Genomic DNA, 22,953 nt, shown 5'->3' with positions numbered 1-22,953 from the left:
GCCTTGGTCTGCTGGCTTTGCAAGGGTCGCTCAGCGGGCCGGCAGTGGCAGTAGTCCCCCCATCCCCCAGTGGGCTTAGTTTAAAGCCAAGGTAATTTTGTTAAGTGATTATGGATTTCAGATACCCAAGTGGAGGAACCCATTGCAGTCCATAAAGTAGATTCAGTGAGGATGTCAATGCGTGAAGCTCCATTGCTTAAGATGGGGCAAATTTGATTTTGTGTGAGTTCATTCCTCCTTCCAGGGCTTTACCATAGCTTTACCCTGAATCATTAATCCTGTAAAACACTGAGCTGGCCCATTGTGGGCTGTATTGTAAAGAGCGTTGATGAATTTTCCCAGACAGAAATTATTTAGAATGATTATTTTTAAAATGTGTTAATTAAGAAATGAATAAGTGGTTGGCTTGTTTTATTTGAGTGGCTTGCCAATTTTTGAAGTCATGTGAGTGGTTTCTTACAGAGGGGAGCAACTGATGAAGGGAGTCAGGTATTTTGTTGATACAGTCCTGTTTGTATAGCCCTACTTCCCCGAATACAGGAAGAATCAAACATTAAGAGACAATTTCTTGGCTCAGAGTTTCAAGCCTCTACTAAACCAGCACTTTGTCCAAAAGTGCATTTGCTTGCTTGCACTCTCTCTCTCTCTCAGCTTTTCTCTAAGTTGTGCTGTAAAGGTGTGTCTGCCTGTATCCCAGTTGCCTTGCTGCTCTCTCCATCTGCTTCTGTGGTGTTTCTCTTGTTTTTTCCCCCCCCACTGACAGACACACAACTACAATCAAATCAATTCTCTACTCCTCCGTTTGTTATCAAAGCCTTGAGATATGCTGTGCAGACAGAGCCCTGCCATGGCCGAGACTTGAATGCAGTGTAGCTCTTGAATGGTGATTATTCCATGGTTTCAGCCATCACTAAACAGAGGATCATTTAGTTGTCCTTTGGTTTCAAACTGTATAGACAGTGGCTACCAGGGTTGGCAGCTACAGGAGGGAGTAGAGTTATTCATTCTATAAGAACCAAATCTCAAAATGACATACACTCATAATTCCCATTGTAGAAAATGGAAGCTGACATGCTCAGCAATATATTAAAATGCACTGTATACAGGTGGGGTGGTTTCTCTGGATTTATGCCCATGACATGAAGAGCCCAATATGGCCCATTTGATTTGTGTTATATATGTATATGAATACGTATGTATGTATACATACACATACACATGGACCTACTGTACATCACTATAAAAAGATACATATATATCTATTGTATAGGTGTACATGCATATAGATTAGGTATAGAGGAGTATGCATAGTACTTTTAAAGTTCTAATTCAGTCACTACCATAGCTGTAGAATATGTAGTACTGAGGTACCTGTGCCCAGCATGTGTTTTGCAAAATTTGACTAAAATGCCTACAGTGTAAAAAGAAAAAAAAATTGCTAGCTTTCATTCATTATTGCACTGTTTGCTGTGCTTTGTCTTGATTTTTAATGTTTTATTAATTAACAGAAACTCTTTTGTTACCGGAGAATTACTCCTCTTAACTCTCCTCCAGTTCCAGTAGCCAGAATAGCACTTTTGTGTTTTAGACATATATCTGTGGTAACACTAGGGTTTCAATTTTGCAGTGTTGACTGTAGAGTTGTATAATCTGCTGTTCACTAATAAACATAGTGAGGTGCAATCAGCTTGAGGAAAACTGAGTTTGGTTTTTCCAACCCTTTTTCTGGCTGTATTTTATGAATGTGTATGAAGACAAGGGTTAAAATAAAAAGCCAGGCAGTGTACCCTTAATTTTCTTTTCAGCAATGCTAATGTATGCAGATGAATATTACCTAAGTAGCAGCTAGCAAGTTTTTGCAGTAATGTGCTGATGGAACAAGAAAGTAGCAGTAGTTCTGAATAAATCATTTATGTGTGCACTGCAGACTGTGCTTCAGGGGATGGCATTAACGGTGGTGCACTTCCAGACAAACAGAGGAAAAGGCTTTCACCCAACTTTTTACTGAAACCTCAGAGGAATAAAACAGGTCAGTAGTGAATATTAAATTAACTTCTGGCCATCTTCCAAAGTGATTTGGCCTACTTAGGAATCATCAAGAATGAAGAAAGCTTTGCTTCTTCACATCCTGATTTCTCCAGGGAAGGAAAAGAAGAGCTCCGTGCGTGGATTACAAAGGCAACCTGATTTCATAAGTCAACAGTTCTTCCATACACACATACAGATATGCAGATTACAGGTGTATGTCTCGCTTCCTCAGCGTTGTACCAATGTTTATTCCATTGGCATTTTGTAATTTTAACATGTGTTTATGGTATGTGTATATGAACGGAACAAGATACACAGACAGATGGAATGGCGCATGTTGGACCTCAGTCTTACAAAAGCACCCTGAAGATCCACCAGACTAGAGGCACAGTTTATTCTCCTTTCCTACCCTTGTGCTAAATTATAATAACAATCACCATACTCCACCATGACAGAACATAAACATTATGTTTTACGCAAGGGAACAAGGAGATTTTTGCAAGACTAAGCTTATTGAGAGCTATTGAGAAACCATATGTGCATGGAATGGAGGATATTCCTTTGCCTTTGTAACGTGGCAGGTCAAATTTGTTTTTTTTCTCCCCAAAACGCAAGATTTAAAGGGAAAAAAAGCATTTCTTTCCTTTCTTTTTTGAGCATTATTCTAGTTAGACTGAGGAGCACTGAGGTTAAACCAACAATAACGGATCATAGGAAAAAATATAATCCCCTCCAGTGGAGAATCTATTTCAGAGGTTTTGAGGGAAAGTTGGGAGGGAGGGGTAGACGGAGGTAGATAGCGCTGTTAGTCTGCAGTCTGTCAGAAGGCAGGATAGATTAGACATGCATCTTTATAGACTAACTAAATAAGATTTAGGCCCCCTCTACATGGGCAGGTAAAAGTGGAATGGGGTCTAATGCATGATCCACATAATAATGCCTTCTGCTGTCCATGACAGAGCAGGCTGTCTGGCTGTGTGTTCACTTTCTCTTCCTGCTGCCCCTGAGGTCTCTGGGATTTGCAGTCCAGAATCACATGAGCAGGACTCTGCAGGGTTGCTCATCACTTTCTCTTCCTGCTTCCAGGTGCCTCTGGGAGTTGTATTCCATAGCTGTAGCCAACAGTAAGCTTGAGCAGGGGAAGGGGTGTTTAATTCCCCTCCCTGGCTCCAGACCCCAGCCAGGTTTTGGCTGGGGACAGGGAGGGGGGCAGTTCCCATGCCCGGTAAACTGGTCTGCATCACCAGCTGGGCTTGTCCTCCACCACTTCTTTGTCAGCCAGCCCTCACTGCTCCAGCCAGGTAGCAGAGGGATGGGGCCAGCCCTGCTCTTTGGAGTAGACAGCCCAGCCCAGCCCAGGTCTGGAAAGCATGCTGAAGTGGCTACAATTTGGGAATTATATTGTAATTGCAGGAATCCATGCTCTAGATCCTTAAGGTGTTCATCTTGGTTGGTGGGGTCAAAGCAAATCCAGTTGTAACATGAGGATTGGCTGTGGGCAATGGATCTAGTGGTGAGCTTAGCATGAAAGCCAGTAGCATGAAGGTAGCTGTGGCAGTTGGTAGGTTTCCAATACAATTTGGTGGCAATGTGGCCACTGCAAATCTTCTCTTAGTGTCTAGGAAGTGTCTGCTATATGGAGGGATGGAAGTTGTTAAAGTCTTAGTGAAGTTTCTGTAGAGATTCCTTCCCATGTGTCCTTATTATGATGATGTAATCAACATAGCTAAGGTATACCAGGGGGATGAGAGGGCAGCTGTGGTGAAAATAAACTTCAAGGTCTGTCATAATTATGTTTCCATACTGGGGTACCATATGTTTGCCAATTGCAGTGCCATTTGTTTGTAGGTATAAGGAGTCCCCAGGCATGAAATAGTTGTGTGTGAAGACAAAGCAGGAGAGCTTAATGGAGACAGAAACAGTTTTCTTGTCAGGGATAATGTTCTTCATGGCTTGTAGTCCATCCTTGTGAGGGATGCTGGTGCACAGGGAGGTAACATCCATGGTAGCTAATATGGCATTTGCTGGAAACTTGTCAATGGCACCCAGTTTCTTTAAGAAAGAAGCGTCTTTCAAATAGGTGGCAGCTCCAGTAGTACATGGTAACAGGATAGAGTCAGCATATCCAGAAACCCCCTCTGATGCGGGACAAGCCAAGTTTGTAAGCTTCTGAATGCTGAACGTTCAGTAAATCATGTCTGGGGTAGAAAAAGGAAAAGAAGAGGTAACCACCAGAACCTAAGGCAATCTGCAAGCATATCACAGTCTTTCAGGCAAAATTGGATAGAGTTGGCATCCGAAGGCAGTCTGGTGCCTTCAGTTATCTTAATTCAGTTATCAGGAAAACATCTTCCTTAAAAAGGTTACTCTGGCAGAGGGAAAGATTTCAGTTAGGTGTGGCAGAGTCACTAGAGGTGTGTGAAGCAATATTAGAGAAGAAATGTGTAAGGGCCACTTTGCTTCATGTAAGATTGGATTCAGTGAAGCATGAAGAGAGGGAACATTTATTGGTCCATTTAGATACCATGCAATAAAAAAGGGCCAGAGACCATCTATCCCTTCATCCTTTCTCTCTGTTGATGTATTTTTGGTTACCTCCAGTACCTCATCCCTTACTTAAAGTCATTTTATAAAAATGCAATTCTTATCAATTTTTTAAAAAAATGTTTAGTGTTCTAGGGATTTTTTTTTCTTGGAAAAATGTAAGTGTTCCTAGGGAAGTTTGGAAAAGAATATTTTCTTTCCTCATTTTCCCCATGAAAAAATAATTGGGATTTTCCATGGCTCTAAATCAGGGTGTCAAACATATGGCCTGTGGGGCCAGATTCAGTCCACAGAGCCCCATAATCTGCCCCTGAAGCTTCCCTGTTCACTCACATGCTGCACCAGACCAGCCCTGCACACAGTACCCAGGGTGCATGTGGTTCCAAGCTGCACTGCTTTTGGCACTTGTAGAGACCGGGTCCTGCACTGCACTACCCATGGCACTTGCGTGGACCAATCCCAGGCTGCACCACACTTGGTTCCCACTCATGCATGGATCAGACTTGTGGGCATAGGTGGTTAGTAGGCCTGATCCAGCCCTTGGACCAGCTCAGTGTAACTTATCTCTTTTATGATGCCATCATAGCAACTGCATTTTACATTCCTACAGCATAAATGAGAGAACCATTTTTGGTGAAGGGTCTTGCAAATCTGAAACTAGCTCCTCCAGCTTTTGGTTCAACAGGGGTTGAATACATGGACCTGCAGGTCATGTTACAACCTCTATCAATTCTTTAAGGCCTCTTTTGTAAGGAGAGGGTAGGGTAGAATAAGTGGAGCAGGAATGGCTCGTGGTTGGTAAAGGTAAAGGAAAATGTTACCAGGGAAGTTCAGTCCTTACATTTCAGAAAGATACTTATTTTGTATCTTTATAGCCACTTTAAGTAAGGAACCTGGAATGTTAGGTATCTTTGATATGTGACTGCCTATTAATTAAAATATCCTGTTATCCCTGTTTTAAAGAAGAGGAAGCTGAAAACGGTGACAGTTTTGCTATACTTCACAAGGGGCTTGCTAGGACCCTGAGGCCTCATCCAGATGAGCATGGCCATGCAGTATGTGGCTCTGCAGGCACATCTGTGACGCCATATAATACACATTCAGCTGTTCTCTGTGCTGCAAGGGAGCAGCACAGGGGTGAGGTGGGGTTGCCCCCTGTACATCCATGGGTCAAAACCTGTGCAAAAAAAAGCTGAGCAATATGTGCAGAGGAAAAAACAGAGCCTGACCAGCTGGAGCTGTGCTGTGGCTGCCGACCAGGTTCCAAGCCACAAGATTGCCGCTGCTGCAGCCCTGAGAGGTCCCCAGGACCCCAGGTAAAGCTGCGGGGACCAGTGCTGGCCCAGCCTCCCGTACCCCACCCAATGTAACCTGCTGCACACCAGAGCCCATGTGGCACGGGTGTTTCCCGGGGACAACTAGCAATGGCTCAAGGTGCACCGCCACAAGTTGTCCTCAGGGTACCAAATGTCCATGGTCGTCTGGACACAGCCTGAGTGACTAGGCACAGGACAGATGGTATTTCTGTCACAGTGAGGAAGAAGGTACATATCTTCTGATTCCTGGTTCTAGGCTTTAACTATAGGGTCATTCTTTCCTATAAAAGTAGACCTCAAGTGTTGAGGCCACACATTTTAGACTAATCTGGACCACATGTGGCCTTAACATCTTTTCAGTGATATCAGGAAATGTAAAGTGACCCTTCCATCCCAACATGTATGAAGGTGTCTTAACATCTTCTTGAAGAAGAACATGGTAAAAAACATTACTATTCATTTCATTTTAGTAATACCTTATGTGAGATGATACGGCTCCATTGTGCTATGTACTTTACAAGGATATTGTAAGAGATGGTCCCTGTTATAAAGAGCTTGCAGTTTAAATAGGACAAGAAACAATGGGAAGAGAAAAAAGAGATACTGAAATTAATTACTTAAGTTCACATGGCAGGACCTAGAATAAAACCAAGCTCTCCTGAGATCCAGTTCAGTGCCAGCTCTCAACTGTGCTCCCTCTCTCTGTACTATATACACACTGCCAGTAATTCCTATTGAATGTATTAATTAAAAAGGAAGAATAATATATCAAAGGGCAGTATTATGTATCATTTACTTTTTGACTAGTAAATCAGGATCACATTTGTTTTATGAGCTAGAATTACTGGGCCAAATTCTCTGCTGATGTAAATGCCCAAAAGACCATCACAGTCAATACTTCTTTATACCAGTACATAATTGTGAAAGAAAACTGCTTTTATTTAAACAATCAAGTTTGGCTCCAGCATCTTTTAAGTATAATCTCAATTGCAGTCTAGAGGATCATGAGAAAGAGGCAAAGCATTTCAAAGATGAGGATTTAAATACATTTAATCTTAACAAAATCTAAAGTTTGCTTTTAACATAAAGGACCAAGCAGCATGCTGTAACATGCCTCCACGCCGAAGCAAGTAACTCTGATTCATAAATGGAGCTAAATGTTGACATGAAAGTGAATCCTCACTATGGTGACTAGCACTACACATGTGTAACCATAGGTATGATTTGCTCTACATAGTTTAAGTGTATGAACAGTCATCAAAGTGTTGTTCATATCTCTTTTTTTAGGGTTGTACAGAATTAATATTAGACGAGCTTTATGAACTGGACCCTAAGCAACCAGAGTCTGGTTTTAGACTTGAAAGGAACGCCAACTACAAGGGACTAAAGTGTTGGAAAGCAGAAACCTCATTCATTGCACCAACACCCAGTATGTTATTGATAGAAATCCTACTCTTCCGTGCCTTTCTCTGCCAATATATATCTTCATACCCTATTCAGAGAAGATGGTATCTGTTGACTAAGTCCCCTGACATATATGGTTGCAGTTTATCTCTTGGATTCCTCTTTCTGTTTTCCTGTTTCTCTTCAAACACTTTATTGTGGTTGCTGAAGCTGATACTGTAACTATTTATTAGAAGAGGCTGGAAAATCTCAATACAAAATAGGAACAAGAAAGCCCAGAACTTCCAGGAATGCAGCTTCCTTCGTTTTAAAAAAAGCAGAATGGGCTTTTAATAGGAGTGTTCAGAAAATGCATTTATATTCCTCTTTCAGAAAATTTCCATGCAACAAAGACCATTAATGGCAACAAAATCATAAGCTGAAAACATTCACACACACAACATGATAGAAACTGAAAAGCTTCATAGGAGCTGTACTGTGGGTATTTCATGAACCTGTTCTCTTATGTGGACTGAGCTCTCTTGGCTGGTCTACATATTCAGAAAGTCCAAAGCCCTCACCATCATTGTCTACTGCAGGAACTCCGGCTCCGGTCACTGTACATAAGGGGAGATGTAATCTGGCTGGAGAAAGTGGTCTACAAGGGAGAACCAGGCCACAAGGCACCTGAACAATAAACACTCTGGGGAAACACAGCCTCATCACCTAATTGAAACGTTTCAGTTTTTCAGCAAAACATTCTGGTTTTTGATGAAAAGTTGGCATTTTCCATGGAAAGCTGCCATTTTCCTCCCTAAGTCTAGTTTAAAGAAATGCCCAATTTTCGGTTGAATGACAGTTTCTACAGAAAAAAATTTAACCTGGGTATCAGCCTTCCTGAACTGTGAGACTGGTATCCATGGCATAAGCCAGGCAGACTGTGAAAATTTATTTGACAAATAGCTTTGCCAAAGAACCTGACCAACAGGTACTCCCTTCTGCCTGTGTGCTAGGCTCCCGTGGAAAAACTGTGTCCAAATGCTTAGTTTGGTGATGCAGATGAACTGGGCTGGGTCTGAGACCTTTAAACTTCCTTCATGTGTGACCTCAGCCAGGCTGTGTTGCTGGTCTTTATTTCTTAAAGTTGAAGGGCTCACTCTCTGAGTCATCAAGCCCTCCATTATTTTTGAACATCTGGTTTGATTCTTAGCAGATAAATAGCAGCCTTGCCATTAACAACAAAAAGTTAATTCACTGTGGCTTGCTCAAGCACTGAGAGCAAATATTTTTCCTTTGCCGTTTGGGGTCATTTTGAGGGAAAACAGGATTGGGGAGATTTCATCCCTTTTAAAAATTATTATTGCTTCCTAGAGAAAATAAAAATGTAAAGCACCATTTCCTTCCCTTTGTGAGGTTGTATTTTATGGGGAAATAACTGGACCAAGAAGGTTACTTTTGTCTTTTGCTTGACTAGGGCTCAAGAAAGAAGATTTGGCTAAATATACTTGCTTAGCTTTTTTTAAAAAAGAAACCAATCATTTTTACATTATGTCTAAACACTGTTTTTATAAAAATTTAAAGCCTGCTTCTCTCATTCCCTCCCATCCCCAAAGCATTGCCAGGGCATACACATGGTGGGAGGAAGAGCAGTCTGCGAGTACTGCAATTATAAGTATTTTAGAAAATGTTCATGCCTGTATAAGCCACTGGATCTACTTTATTGATGTTTGGAAAGCTGACGTTCCTATCTAGGTCACGTTCTCCAAGGCAAGGCTGCTGCCTCTATTACAGCCAGACCTTCTGTTGACTTGGGCTGTCTTAATGCATCAAAGAGCCTCTGCTGTGCTTCAGTTCCTGTTCTGAACTCAAGTTGCACCTCTCAGATTTTGCTTATAATCAGTGAGGTGGGTAGGCTAACCATGGGTACTCACACATTAAGCAGTTACTTTCTAATTTTCCAAAAAGAAGAAGGAGAAAAGGAAGAAAAATTCTTGTCAAGTTAGCCTTATTATTATATTTTAAATCTCTTATTAAATGCCTTTCCCCACCTCCTTTTTTGGTTTATGCACATTATAATCCAGTTACCGGCATCAAAGATAACAAGAGGTGAATTATAAGAAATAGTGTTAAAGTAGGGGAAATAGACCAGTAGAAAATGAAATGGTTTGATGTCTCTTTACAGTACAGTAATGATAAAATAATAGGTAACAGTTTCTGGTAGCATAGTCCCAGTACCATAGCAACGCAGTTTGGCACCTGGGGCAAAGCCTGCGGCAGCAGCCCACCCTCGCCCCGTGCACAGATCCGGGGGGCACATGCCCCCCTATGCTTGCCCGGGAGTGCACTCAGGGGCAGGAGACGCCCGTCCTCACGCCAAACAAGCCACTCATGGCTTCATCCCGCACCCTGCTCCAGCTGGGCGGTGCCTGTTGGTGTCCCTTCACTTCGGTGCCTGGGGCAGTCGCCCCGCTTGCCCCCCCCCACCTTCCTCCTTGCTATGGCACTGCATAGTTCTGTGTTCAACAGGGAGTGATGAATATGAGTCCTGGTTTTTATCTTAAGTCGGGGCAGTGACTGTCTCTTTACTGTAAGGTATGGCATCGTCCACACACAGAGTGATGAAATCAGAAATCAAACGAGCATTTGGTCAGTATCATGAAAGACTTACTGAGGAAGATATTACATTTGTAGTTTGTCTCTTTTTATTGAAATGTTCATATGGCACCAGAAGGTGCCATATCAATTTGTTTAACGGTGTAAACATTTGCGAATGCAGGTCAGCATCACAAATGCCCTCAGTCACCTCAGTAAATCCAACACAACTCCAGCTGGAACAAACAGAATTTGGTGTCTGTTTTATAATTCAGACTTCACAATGAGCGACATTTCTCAGCAAGCTTTGCTTAGGATAGAAGGGATATAGTGTGAGACAGAGAATACCAGTGGCATAGTTATCTTTTCTTTTCATCATTTATTAGCGAAGTCTGTAAATTTGAAATTTCCGTTCGGTCTCTCCTGCCTCCGTTAATGTTTACGTGTTTCTACCCCCTTACAGCTGCTGCAAGATTGTTTCCAGATCCCTTTGCTGATCAACCCACAGCACTAACTAGATAAAGACTCTTGGGAGTCTGATCTTTGGGGCAGGAAAGTGTTAAACCCCTCATGTGATAGAGAATAAGAGCAGTGGGATTACTGTTCACTACTCTGATTTGCCATTCAGCTGGACGGTGAAGAGATTAGAAGGACCAAGTACTTGGGCTAAACCATCTGCAGTCAAGAAGGGGAGTCTGGATTGTGTGCAGATGCTCACTCAAAGCCTATGCCATCCATGTTCCCAGAAGGTTATTTTTCCTGACTCTCTTCTCCCCTCCTTACTTAAGCAAGTCAGCTTTCAGATATCACTGGGACTCAGTGAATACTATGGATGAAGGAGAAGGAGGCTGTTAGGTATTTGGATACTTTATTGGGAAGCATAACAGTGTGTTCAACCATGGCCCTGGGCTGCTGTGTGCTGAAGAATGCAGGTATTTTTTTTAAGACAGGATTTCCTACTCTAATTGAGTGCTGAGGGAGGGTGTTGTTCCCCAGATTCCTGAACAGCAAAGTTTGATTTCTCACTGTAAGGTGGCCCCTGCCTTCTGTTTTAAGAGCCAAAGAATGCAGCAAACTATCAGCAACAGGTATGTTGCTTCCCAAACACAAATGAAGGTGACTGATGTTCCCAATTTCTGTCCTTGCTGTTTGAAAGCTGGCGAGTGTGTTTCAGTATTTCATTTAATGGTTGTATTTTTGTTGGCACAGAGCACTGAGATTTGCCTGAGCATTGGACTGAGCATTAAGAGCCCTTCACTGTCAGCCTCTGGGCTGGATTAGAGACTACAAAGGCGCTGTCTGAGGACCTGGGGCATAATCAGTCCATCATTAGCTATCATGAATGCAATGAGTTCGGTGGCTGTCAGATTTTTTTTTGACCACTCCTAGTGGGTGGCTGTTAATATTAAGGGATATGTTAAAAGAGGAGGGTTAAGTCTTCGGCACACATTGCAGTCAGTGACTACCAACTGACTGAAGGTGGTGATAGTTTCACAGGAAGATGAGAAAAGGCAGGACAGACATATATTAATCTTACCTAGAATTCAGAATTTCTTTGGAATCCAGCTGATGCGCTTATATTTCTTTATTTTTTTCCATCCGTTCTTGTAAATCGTCAGACAGGTTTTCACTTTTGGGGTTTTTTTAATTTTTTTGTTTTAAATGACAACAGTGGGATCACCTAATTGCTGGGCACATCTACATGAGACGTTGACTATGCAGTAACCAAATAATACTGTGCAGTAGCATGTCACGGCACCAATGTTGCTAATATGCTACTGTACAATATTATTAGGGTACTGTGCAATAACATCACTTAAAAGGCGTTCACCAGTGCTACTGCACAGTAACTCCAGTTACTGCACTTTTATTTAGTACATAATTATACATGTGCAGTAACCACTGTGCAGTAGAGTCTTGTGTAGATGTGCCCACTGTGTTGCTACCATCTGGGGAATGAGGTTGTAATTATTTCTGATTTGTTAAATTCTGCTGCCTTGGGTAAACAGCTCTGTTATCTGTTTATGGCAAGAAAAATGCAGACTGGGCAGGATTATTTGTTGTCATATTTAAAAAAAAAATAAAACATACCTCAGGCAAAATGCAGATGCAGTCAAACATTTTTGCATTAGAGGCACGATCAGTTTAATAAGGGAGATCCAGCTACTGTTTGGAGCAAGGGGACCTAAGAGAAGGGAGGGATGAAGAGGAGCAGAGGGCTTGATTTGTTTTTCTCAACAATTGGCTCTTTCAGCAGTTTTCTTCATAATTTGGAAGTTCTGTAGAGTTGGGTTTGTGTTTTGTTGTTAAAACCCATTACTGTCAAAGCTATTGATGTCTGGCAAAGATTACAGTAATGTGTACACCCTCGGTGGTCTGGTTTGGTTTCTTGTGTGTGCATGTTACTAGTATGCAGATGTTAAAAGGATTAAAGGAAGGGTCAGTAACATCATTTAACACAGTGGCAGAGGCTGATCACCTTAGTGGACAACATCTGGAAGCCAGTGCAGACTGAAATGTTAAGTATTCCAATGTTAATGTCCTAAATCCCTCCCAAGTCCATGTTTTCTGATTTATTTAACACAACTCCACACTTTGGCTCCTCCCTCTGCAGCAGGACACTGTGGCTACATAGCAGCACCTGGCAGTGGAGGAAGCTTTACAAGCCATCTCACTGCAGTCCCTCCAGAACTGCTATTTGAGTGTTTTATGGAAATGTTTAACTTGCATAGATGGTGCCCTGTAAAATATAATCTTCCAGACATCATCTACTTAGGGAAAGCTATTTATAAACATTTCCCTGAGTTTTTTTTCCTCTGAGTTTCTAGGCTTGGTAAACCAGTATCATAATAATAATTAAAAGACAAAAAAATAGTTTCTATACAAGTCTTTACAGACTTTGCATTATGGTGCAGTAAAAGCTACTATAGGGCAACTGCATGTTTTCTGCCTCAAGTAAGGAATTCATTGTCCCAGATGTTGTTGTTGCTGCTGTTAACTGATTCATCTTGTGAGAATAGTTTGTCTGAGGAGTTGCTGTTTCTGGAAGTGTAAACAGTACTGGCATGCTTATATACTCTGTGTTAAGGTATAGGCTAGATTCTGTCTCAATTAGGTCTTGTTTACATGAGCAAGTTGAACTAATTTAACTTAAATCTGTTTTAAAACTAACTCAATTAGAACAGGGTCAAAACTCTGTAAGGACGCTTAGTTTGATTTAAATCAGACCTTACTGTGGTTTAGTTTAAGCCATTTCTGAAGTCATGTTCATAAGAAGGTTGAGCTGATTGAACAATAAGTGCATTTTTTAAACCAAGTTTATTAGCGATGTAAACCCTTGTATATGTACAGTTACTTCTGGTTAAGCAAATCTTATTTTGGTTTAGCTTAAGTCCACTGGGCCTTGTCTACCTGGGAAGATTGACCAGACTATTTGCAATACAGGAGTAGCATTTTGCATGGATGCTTTATTTCAGAATGAAAATGACTTTTTTACAGAATAATTATGCTACTTCCTGCAACAGAACGTCCAGATGGGGAGTGACTCCAGAACAGCTGGAGCAGAATATGCTCATCCATTTTCTTATGTAGATGAGGTTCTTGCCATCAGGTTAAGCTAAACAGATATAACCATCTACCCAGAGGGCTGTGACAGTTTAACATCACTATGAGCTTAGTCAAATGACTACAGTTTTGTATGTGGACCAGCCCTTACTTGTATTGAATAATACTTTTCTCCTCAAAAAGTTCTGCTGAAATTATCTCATTGGTGAAGTCAGAGGGAGCAGTCAAGGAGTAAGGTGTTATTCAACAGAAGTCTGACTATCAGAATCTGACCTGGTGAAATTAGCAGACCAAGCCAATATTGGCTTATCCCTAAGTCTGGGATGAGTCAAACAGCCATGGAAGGAATTTCAGAATTACTTTAACTGGTTTGTTAGCCTGACCCCTTGACATTGTGACTGGGTGTTGAGACAGATCTATCACTCAACATCTCATGCTCCAGAGAGACCCAACACTTAACTACAGGTTACTCTGAGATGAGGATTTCCTTTTCTTGGCTTAGGCATTATGTAATTCATCAGAGTGGCAATTGATATAGCTGCTTTAGTATTCTTCTGCTGGTGCAAACCTGTTCTGTTTGCTAGTGGGGGGGGGGGTCAGTACGTTTATATAATTGGTTTAACAATGGATTTGTGCTAATTTGGTACTAGTGTTGTTGCAGGAATTGCAGTACCCCTGGGTTCAGTGGAAGGATGTTGGTAATGAAAGAAAAGGTTGGATTGTGCTCTGTTTTACCATTAGTGAGTCAGGAGGGATAGACAAAATGCTAGAAGACCTCCATCATTTATATGCCTGTGCAGTTGCAGTCCTTGTAGTCCCCAGGGGACTGGGATGGCTTCCCTATGCTATACTCAGTGTCTAGTAGCTGGCCATACAGTGATCCTGGAGATGTAACAACATCTGTGCTGCTCCTGCTGATGGTTGCTGAGGAAGGAATTTAGTCTTTGCAGTACAGAATGTGATCTGAAGCTGCCTCATGATAGTGCAGCTCTGTGCTGCTCCCAATACGTGGCTCCACCTTAAAGACACAAATAAGCCCATATTTTATTATCTGCATTGCTATATGGTAGCACTCAGCATGTATGTTGTGCTTCAAACATGGTGGAATGCACATTCCCTATTCCTTTTTGTTAAGAAAATTGACCTGAAGGACCAGCTCCTGAACAACACATTGCTGAGAAAAAGAAACAAAAAGAACACTTTCATGCCACAGGAGTGCAAATCAGGGGACCAATCTACAGAAAATTTTAGTCTCCCTACTTCCTGGGTGTGTCTACATGTGCAATTAATTCACCTGAATTTTCTGCACAGAAAATTCAGGCTCATTAAAGTGCACCCCAGCATATGCCTACACATGTGTCCTGTTGGGAGCAAATTGAGCCCAACAGGAACAGCTCAGTCCAGGGATGCTCCTGCCCTGCTCTGTCTCCTGCACTAGCCAGGGGGAACTCCAGGCTCCCCTGGGTGCCAGCCCCATGCTGGCAGGGGACACAGGGGTTTAGCTCTGAGCTCTGGAGAGGGGGGAAGGGAGGGCTGTCCTGGTTTTGCCAGCAGCTCCATCCCAGCTGGAGAGAGGTTAGGCTGGCCCCAAGCCAGCAGGGGCAGAAGGGGGAGCTGTCCCAGCTGGACAGGCAGCTGTCTGCCAGCTACATGGAGATCAGGACCTGGTAGGCACAATCCACCAAGCCGGGACAGCTCTCCCAGCCCCCTGTGGCCCCTTTTTCCCTAGGCTGACCAGGAGCAATTTGCTTCCAGTCAGTGTCTGCACATGCAGTGCAGCACATTAGTTAGCAGCCTCCAGAATCAAATATAGATACTAGAAAATGGCTCATTAGACTAATATACTGCACAGTAATTATGCACATGTAGACAGTGACACTAACTGCACATTAGATTAGTTTAATGCACAGTAAAGCATCTCATGTAGACACCCCCCTGTGTTCTAAGGTAACTGTTTTATTCTGCCAGGTACTGTAGCTCCACTCTGTCCCTTAGGGCTGTTTCTGACTCCCATTTCTAGTCACTTCACTGGGACTTGGAAGGATCAGGTGTTTATGATTAATAAGAGACTCAAACCCACAGGGTGCTGCTCCCTCAAAGCAGTTACACGCTTGCCTGGTCCAATTGACTTCAAAGCATTTTGGAATTAAGCAGGTTTAAAAATATGCTTTTATTGAAAGAAGACTGAGTGCAGCCCTCATCCCCGCTTAAGCGTGAGAGGGCAATTATCTGTTGTAACATGAGAGTTCCTGTGCCTTGTTTGAACCCTGGTGTACACTGCATGTTTTGTTTTATTCTCTGAGTCACAACATGGGAAAACAAAAGTCTGAGATCTTTTGGAGCTCGCTGGCAGTCAGTCGCATGTGAACCTATTGACTTATCTGATTCACCTGAATAATAACCTCCAACTTGCTGACAGTTGGCAGGGTTTGTGATGCTGGTGCTATGGGGTGTGAGCTCCAGCAGCACAGCTGTACTTGTTTCTGTTCTGCTTAAGCAATTAAGCACTGACTTTATCCAGTAAGTGCTAAATATTTTGTTTAAATATTAAACAGCAATGCTCTTGATTGTTAAACTATTTAATGCAGGACTGCAACTGATTAACAGTCCCTGGCACTGATGTCTCTCCACTTCTCTGTATAAATGAGGAGCTGAATAATTGTCTCACTGAGTAGATGGGCTCCAGATGCAAATTGTAGATTTGGGGTTTAGGTGTGGAAGTTTGTGAGTGCTCAGATTGGATCTGTTTTTGTGAGGCACCAGATTTCAGGTGGGACATTCCTGTTCTCCAATTTGAGGTGATTCACATTTAGGTGCTTGTCTGGCCTAATGATTGTGGCAAAATGTTGGTTGTGGTGGAAATGGCCCATTTGTAATTTCTCCACAAATTTATGTAAGTGGTAATACCCTGACTAGACTAGGAAGCAGATCACATCCATTCCTGCCCATGTGTACAGGGCGGATTGAAATACATAGTGGACTCTGGAGGCTCACCCAGTATATGCTTTGGGTGGCTGGTACAGGAATGTAAGGGAGCACATACAATAAACCATCTTTGCATATGTGCAGATGTCACATTTAGACCTGCCTAACAAGGGTTAGGTGGATCTAAATGCCTATCTGGGCGGACATTTGGGATGCTTAAATCAGGCCAAAAATGGTAGGTGAATTAACTTAGATTGGGAGTGGGATAACCAGATGTGTGCATGGGTTCAGAGCATAGCCCAGCTGTTTGCCCCAGCCCTAGCCTCTTTCTACCCTTCCTGCCCTCCCACTGGACCTGCCAGTGCCCCCATGAACCCACCTGATGCCCTCTATCCTTATACTGCCTGCTGCTCCCTCACCCTGAGTTACCTGCACCAGATTCCCTGTGTAGCTCCCAGCACTGCTGAATGTCTGCACACACTTCTCCTGCTCTGAGATCACAGGGCTTAAAGTAAACTGCATGATCATAGGCCAGGCATAGCAAATCCTTTGTGTTCTTCATGGCACATAGCTACTCTTCACTTAGCTACACCTGTTCAGCAATGCTGTGGTTTGCCTTATGTTTGACACTGCAATTTGCAGATTCAGCAACCACTGCTTCTGATCTAAGTAAGCTTACACACTGAAGCCTGGGACTGAAATCAGGGTAAATCACATTTTAAAACAATTAGGCCAAGTCATACAAGCAAGTTAAGAATAGTGCATTGACTGGGTTCAGTCAAATTCAAATGATTTGAACTTGAGGAATGGCTTAGATCAGGGAGACCAAAGATATGGCCCATGGGCCAGATCTGGCGCATGAAGCTCCTCCATCTGGAATTTGGGTACAAAGCTAACAGAGGGCTTGCCCTGCCATTGAATATCTGCAAGGCCCTGATGGACATGGGCACTGGCACAGCCCTTGATCACCCTTCATCTGCCTGGCCATCTACTGCTTGCCCCACTGCCATCACTGCAATAACTATGCCACCACATTGGAACCTGGCTCAGATCTGGCCTGGGAAGAGCCCTGTAGTCCAGACCAGCCCAAGAACACAATGTGGGTTCTTCACTCATAGCTTAGATACTTAGCCCAATGACAGTATAAAACAGGGACGGACAATTATTTTGGGCAGAGGGCTGCTTACAGAGTTTTGGCAAGCCATCGACAGCCACATGACAGGCAGCCCAGGGCAGATTAATATTAATTTTCTAAGTTTTTTAGGGGCACAATGGGCCGGATAGACTGGCCTGGCAGGCCACAGCTGGCCCTCAGGCCGCATTTTGCCCACCCTGGTATAAAAAGTACTCTACATAACTAAAAACCAGGATAGAATCTCCCAAGAAAACCTGTTGTCATAAAATTTCTGGTACACCTGAGTACCAGGTAGAAATGTTGTGACTTTTTTTGTTTTACTGTAATTTATTTAGATTTGGTTCTGGTCAGAAATAAAAAGTGCAGAATGGCTCTGATCTCAGGACCTCAGCAGAACTTCAGTTCAGTTCTAAAAACAGGCATCAATGGTGGATCTGTTTTTGAGCTTACCAAAACTTTTCACCCTTCTTTAGAACTTAGCCAGTCTGAGATAGCTGCCATTTATGCTTTCAGGTACACAAGTCCCTATCATAGAAGAGACAAACCAAGAACAGATTAATTAGGTCTGGTTTTGTATTCATTATGAAATCCTGTTTTCTGGAATGCATGTAAATGCTCAGATATTTTATTTAATATCACATTTTATGAAGTGAGCATAAAACCTAAAACTTAGCTGGGGGTATGGAATGGAACAGAGTATAGATTTTATCTGACATAAATCAGGATAACTCAGGTGACTTGCGTGGAGGTACATAGATTTACATAAACAGAGTATATGTCCCCACATTTTGTGGAGCATTTTCCCTGTTTTGATGGCATTTCTGGAGGGACGTATAGAGGGCCCTGGTTAATACATGAAAAGCAACTAGATTTTTATCTGTTGATTCCTTTCTTCCACAATTATTTACTGGATTCTTCTTAGTTATATATGCCACAAGCTTTTGCCTTGAAAAAGAAGCTAGAAGGAAAAGGGCTGTGCAAGCATAACTCTGATCTTGTTTTAGTGTTTGAAACCTAGAAGCAATTTCTCAATGATACATAAAGTCCAAATGTCAAACATTGATAAGAGGAAAGAAACAAATGTCTTGCAAATTAAGAGAAAAGAGGGCCTCATGGAAATGCTTTATTCCCTTTCCTACATGATTGCATCTACAACTAGTCAAGAGGAAATTGTGATTTACTTTTTCAGTGCACAATAAATTACTCTTACAATCAACACCCTGCCAGTATATTATAGTTACCATGGATGGCCTCTGGCCATTAACAACCGTAACCACCAAAGTTTTTATTCTTTGAAAGCCTCGCCGGTAATTTAGAACCAAGTGATTAGTTTTGAAATAAGAACGTGCTGTAAAGCTGGCTTGGAACATATGCAATTGAACACTGATCCCAAGGCTGAAATGGGTTATAAATAACAAGGCCTGAATTAATGTAGAAATGGGGCTTCTGTTGTGTTAACAATGAATATCTATCTGTCCTTCTATCTCTCTGTTAATGGGATTTGCCCTGTGCCCCAGAACCTAACAAAAGTTAATTGTTAAGGAAACTTAAGTTGAGAGAGAATTTTAGGTTGCCTATACACATGCTCAGAGGTCAGTGGCTGCAGGGAGGGCTCACCATCACATGTATGAAGCCGTCCCACCCCTCCTGGCCTCACCACATTTCATAATGGCTGCAGAGTTGCTTTAACTAAAGCTCATTTGACAAGGTTTAAAGTACCCGCACAGCCATTCTGAAGTGGGGGGAAGGAGGCTTAATACATGTGACGGTAAGGTGACACTGGAGTGTTCTAATTAGAATATGGAACAGACTCGACTAATCAAGTCTGCTCCAATGCGTTCGAATTAGAATGCAAACAAACACATCTATAGGGAGCCTTATTTTTCTCTTCTGGATCCAATTTTTTGGGATCTTGAGTATAGACAAATGACACACCTCAGATTTTACTCCTGGAGTAAGATTTTATATGAGTGTCCAGAACAGATATGTAACCAGCTCTCCTGAGGTAGTTGTCTGCAAGTAAGTGTACTTACAGCACCTTACCATTTAGTGGAGGCCTTTGGTAAGAGCCTCTTTGAACTGAGCTAAACTGAAGCTCTGGGATGAAACTAGCTAGAGCTATAGACATAGGATTGACGCACCAGGGTAGGGTATGCTGTTATACAGGTGTTCATCACTTTTTGAGGGGTAATTTTAGCTTGGAAGTGACTGACACCAGTGTAAGTTTGCACATTGTCTGTCTGCTCCACTTTACCCTACAGTAAAGTCAAATTACTCCAGAATAAGGGTCTTGTGTATCCCCCCCACCTTCATTGTAAAGTGATACAGTGACAGACTTCCTAATTTCATATTAACAGCTGTATTCTGGGTTCAAATGCTGTCCCGTGTGGGTAGAGTGAACCAGTCTTGGCTAATTAAGATAAAACACTTTTGTCTCCCAGAGGCTGTTATTGTATTCTATGGAAGAGGTTGGGAGTAATCTAGTTGTTGTCAGAATGACATGCAATTTGATGAAAATAAAACATTAACATGAAAGTATTTGATGAGTGCTGAGCTGTATTAGGAAAAGACACTGCATATGAGAGGGTAAGATTAAAATCAGTGATTTGCACTAATCTTGAGTTTAGTTCTGATGCTAGTACTACTGATTATAAAAGTTGATAGGCTACTCAATTGTCATGTCACCAATGCCTCTCTCACAGTGTTCAGAGCCTGATCCACTGCCACCTTGTGACTCTTAGATAAATGTTAAACAAGGGATTACAAACCATAATAGTAGCTTCTTTTCTGACATGATTATGATTGTAATAATTAATAGTAAATTGTTCTCTAATAAAATGTTCAATTCTGCCAAAGCATTCAGGGCCTGCATAACATAAAAACAAATATAATATAGAAAGGACATTATAAATGCTACCTTCAAACTATAAAAATGAAGGATATCTTGTTTTTAAAAAATAGAAAGTGAGTTTGGAGCGGAAGAATATGGTCCAGATCTTCAGCTGTTAGAAGTCAGTAGCTTGGCAGAAAGAAATGACTCATACTTGTCTATAAAGTCTGAAGCTTAGAAGCAATTTCTCAATGATATAATAGCTCCAATGAAACTGTGTCACTCCATATCAGCGGAGGAGCTGTCCCAGCAACATGCAATAAGTGTTTCTAAAACTACTGTTGGGGTTGAATAATAGTTCTAAAGGAACTCTCTGAAGGGAAAGACTGTGGGATAGCTGAAAGGGTGGGGAGAGCGGGTTTCATATTTGGGGCTCATCACACCTAAAGTGCAGTTGTTTACCAAGAGCAGATGCAGTGGTGGAATCCTAAACAATGGAGCAGGTCCAGTGTCAGGACCCATCATACTATATAGCCATGGACAGCATTGTTCTTTGAAAAGCAGCAATGCAGGTAGAAAGCATCCTTCTTTTATAGTTAGCTAACATCAAGAATGCAGTAATAAGTGGAACAGATTACTGAAGCACTTAGAGTCACTAGTCACCATCCATCTTCTAAATTTGGGTCATCAAACATATGGCTCATGGACTTCTTACAAGCTGAACAACCCACCTCTGGATCCAAGCCACAAAGCTTGTTGCTACAGCTGTATCAATGTGGGCCAGCATGCAGCAGGTTAATGCTATCATTACTTGTGTCGTCACTCATTATCCACTGATGAATTTCTGGTTTTCAGTCGCTGTTGGCAACTAACATAGGTGGCAGTCAGCAATGGGAAAAGTGGGAGTGAAGGGGAGCAGTACTAATCCCCTGGGTGCTGGCTATGCTGGCAGAGTAGCTATGGCAGCCACAGAGTAGCTTATAGGCCATAGCCACCCCTCAGCTATGGCACAGCTCGCCATCCCCCCACCCATAAGTTTGACACCTCTGTAATGATGAAAGTAATAATTTTTAGGTGCTTCCTAACAGGGGAGTGAAGGAGTCAGGAACTGTGAGATGGTCCCTGAGTTAGGGAGCAGCTAACCAGTTCAAGAGAGAACAAGGGTCTGCGGAGGTTGCCTACTGTTTCACATTAAATTTGTAGTTTAGTTCTTCTCAAGAGACCTAGTGACAGAAGATGAGGAAGAGGCTGAAGTACTCAATGCCTTTTTTATCTCGGTCTTCACAGGCAAGGTCAGCTCCCAGACTACTGCATATAGCAGCACTGTGGGGAGAAGGTGAGCAGCCATCCATAATGAAAGAACAGGTTAGGGACTATTTAGAAAAACTGGATGTGTACAAGTCCATGAGGCCACATGCAGTGGATCTGAGAGTGCTGAGGGAGTTGGCTGACATGATTGCAGAGCTGCTGGTCATAATCTTTGAAAACTCTTGGTGATTGGGGGAGGTCCCAGACAAATAGAAAAGGGCAAATATAGTGCCCATGTTTAAGAAAGGGAAGAAGGCGAATCTAGGAAACTATAGACCAGTCAGCCTCACTTTAGTCCTCAGAAGAATCATGGAGCAGGTCCTCAAGGAATCCATTTCTAAGCACTTGGAGGAGAAGGTGATTAGGAACAGTCAGCATGGGTTCACCAGGGGCAAGTCATACCTGACCAACCTGGTTGCCTTCTATGTTGAGATGACTGGTTCTGTGGATGCAGGGAAACCAGTGGATGTGGTATACCATGATTTTAGCAAAGGTATTTCTGCCCAGTGGAGCATTCTGTCTTTTTACTCTTCTGTGACATATGAAACATCATAACCAGAAGGAAATATGACTAAATTCTGTTTGCCACCAAACAACTTTGGGGTATACAGACTATTCCAACTTTTCTCTTAGCCCAACCTGCATAAAATGAACTGTTCCAAACAGATTTTACCACACCTTCAATTCTCTGATGAAATATGAACTTTCATTTCTAAGAGAACTTTTACAATCTCATCTCCTATGCTTGATGAAGGGTGTTTGCCTAATGAAAGCTTGCACTTAAAGAAAATTTTTTTTGCAAAATCTAGTTAGTCGAATAAAAGATATCACCTGTACCACAAATTCTGATACCTTTTGATTTTAGCAAGGCTTTTGATATGGTCTCCCACAATGTTCTCGCAGGCAAGCTAAGGACGTATGGGATGAATGAATGGACTATAAGTGACGCCAAGCTGTGGGGAGTGGCAGATAGCTGGAGGGTAGGGCTAAGAGTCAGGGTGACCTAGATAAATTTGAGAATTGGGCCAAAAGAAATCCATGAGGTTCAACAAGGACAAATGCAAGTTGTCCTGCACTTAGGACAGAATAATCCCACGCATCAATACAGGCTGGGGGCCATCTGGCTGGGCAACAGCTCTGCAGAAAAGGACCTGGGGGTTACAGTGGACAATAAACTGAATGTGAGCCAACACTGTGTCCTTGTTGCTAACAGCATATTGAGTTGCATTAGTAGGAACATTGCCAGCAGATTGAGGGAAGTAATTATTCCCTGCTATTCTGCACTGGTGAGGCCACATCTGGAGTACTGTGTCCAGTTTTGCCCCCCC

At 42.3% G+C, this 22,953-nt stretch overlaps 1 protein-coding gene across 1 annotated transcript in view; it reads left to right on the top strand.

Moving 5' to 3' along the window:
* The window catches only part of NHS (NHS actin remodeling regulator), a 145,979-nt gene that overhangs the window by 17,179 nt on the left and 105,847 nt on the right, over positions 1 to 22,953 (top strand). The window contains exon 3 of the mRNA XM_019529252.1: positions 10,327 to 10,795. Coding sequence (XP_019384797.1) covers positions 10,696 to 10,795 — 100 coding nt within the window. The 5' untranslated portion in view covers positions 10,327 to 10,695. The remainder of the gene's footprint in view (positions 1 to 10,326; positions 10,796 to 22,953) is intronic.

The sequence above is a fragment of the Crocodylus porosus genome, unplaced genomic scaffold, assembly GCF_001723895.1.
Source record: "Crocodylus porosus isolate Cpor-Errol unplaced genomic scaffold, CroPor_comp1, whole genome shotgun sequence".
Taxonomy (NCBI): domain Eukaryota; kingdom Metazoa; phylum Chordata; order Crocodylia; family Crocodylidae; genus Crocodylus; species Crocodylus porosus.
Note: the sequence above shows the minus strand (reverse complement) of the source record. Positions and strands in the feature narration are given on the sequence as shown.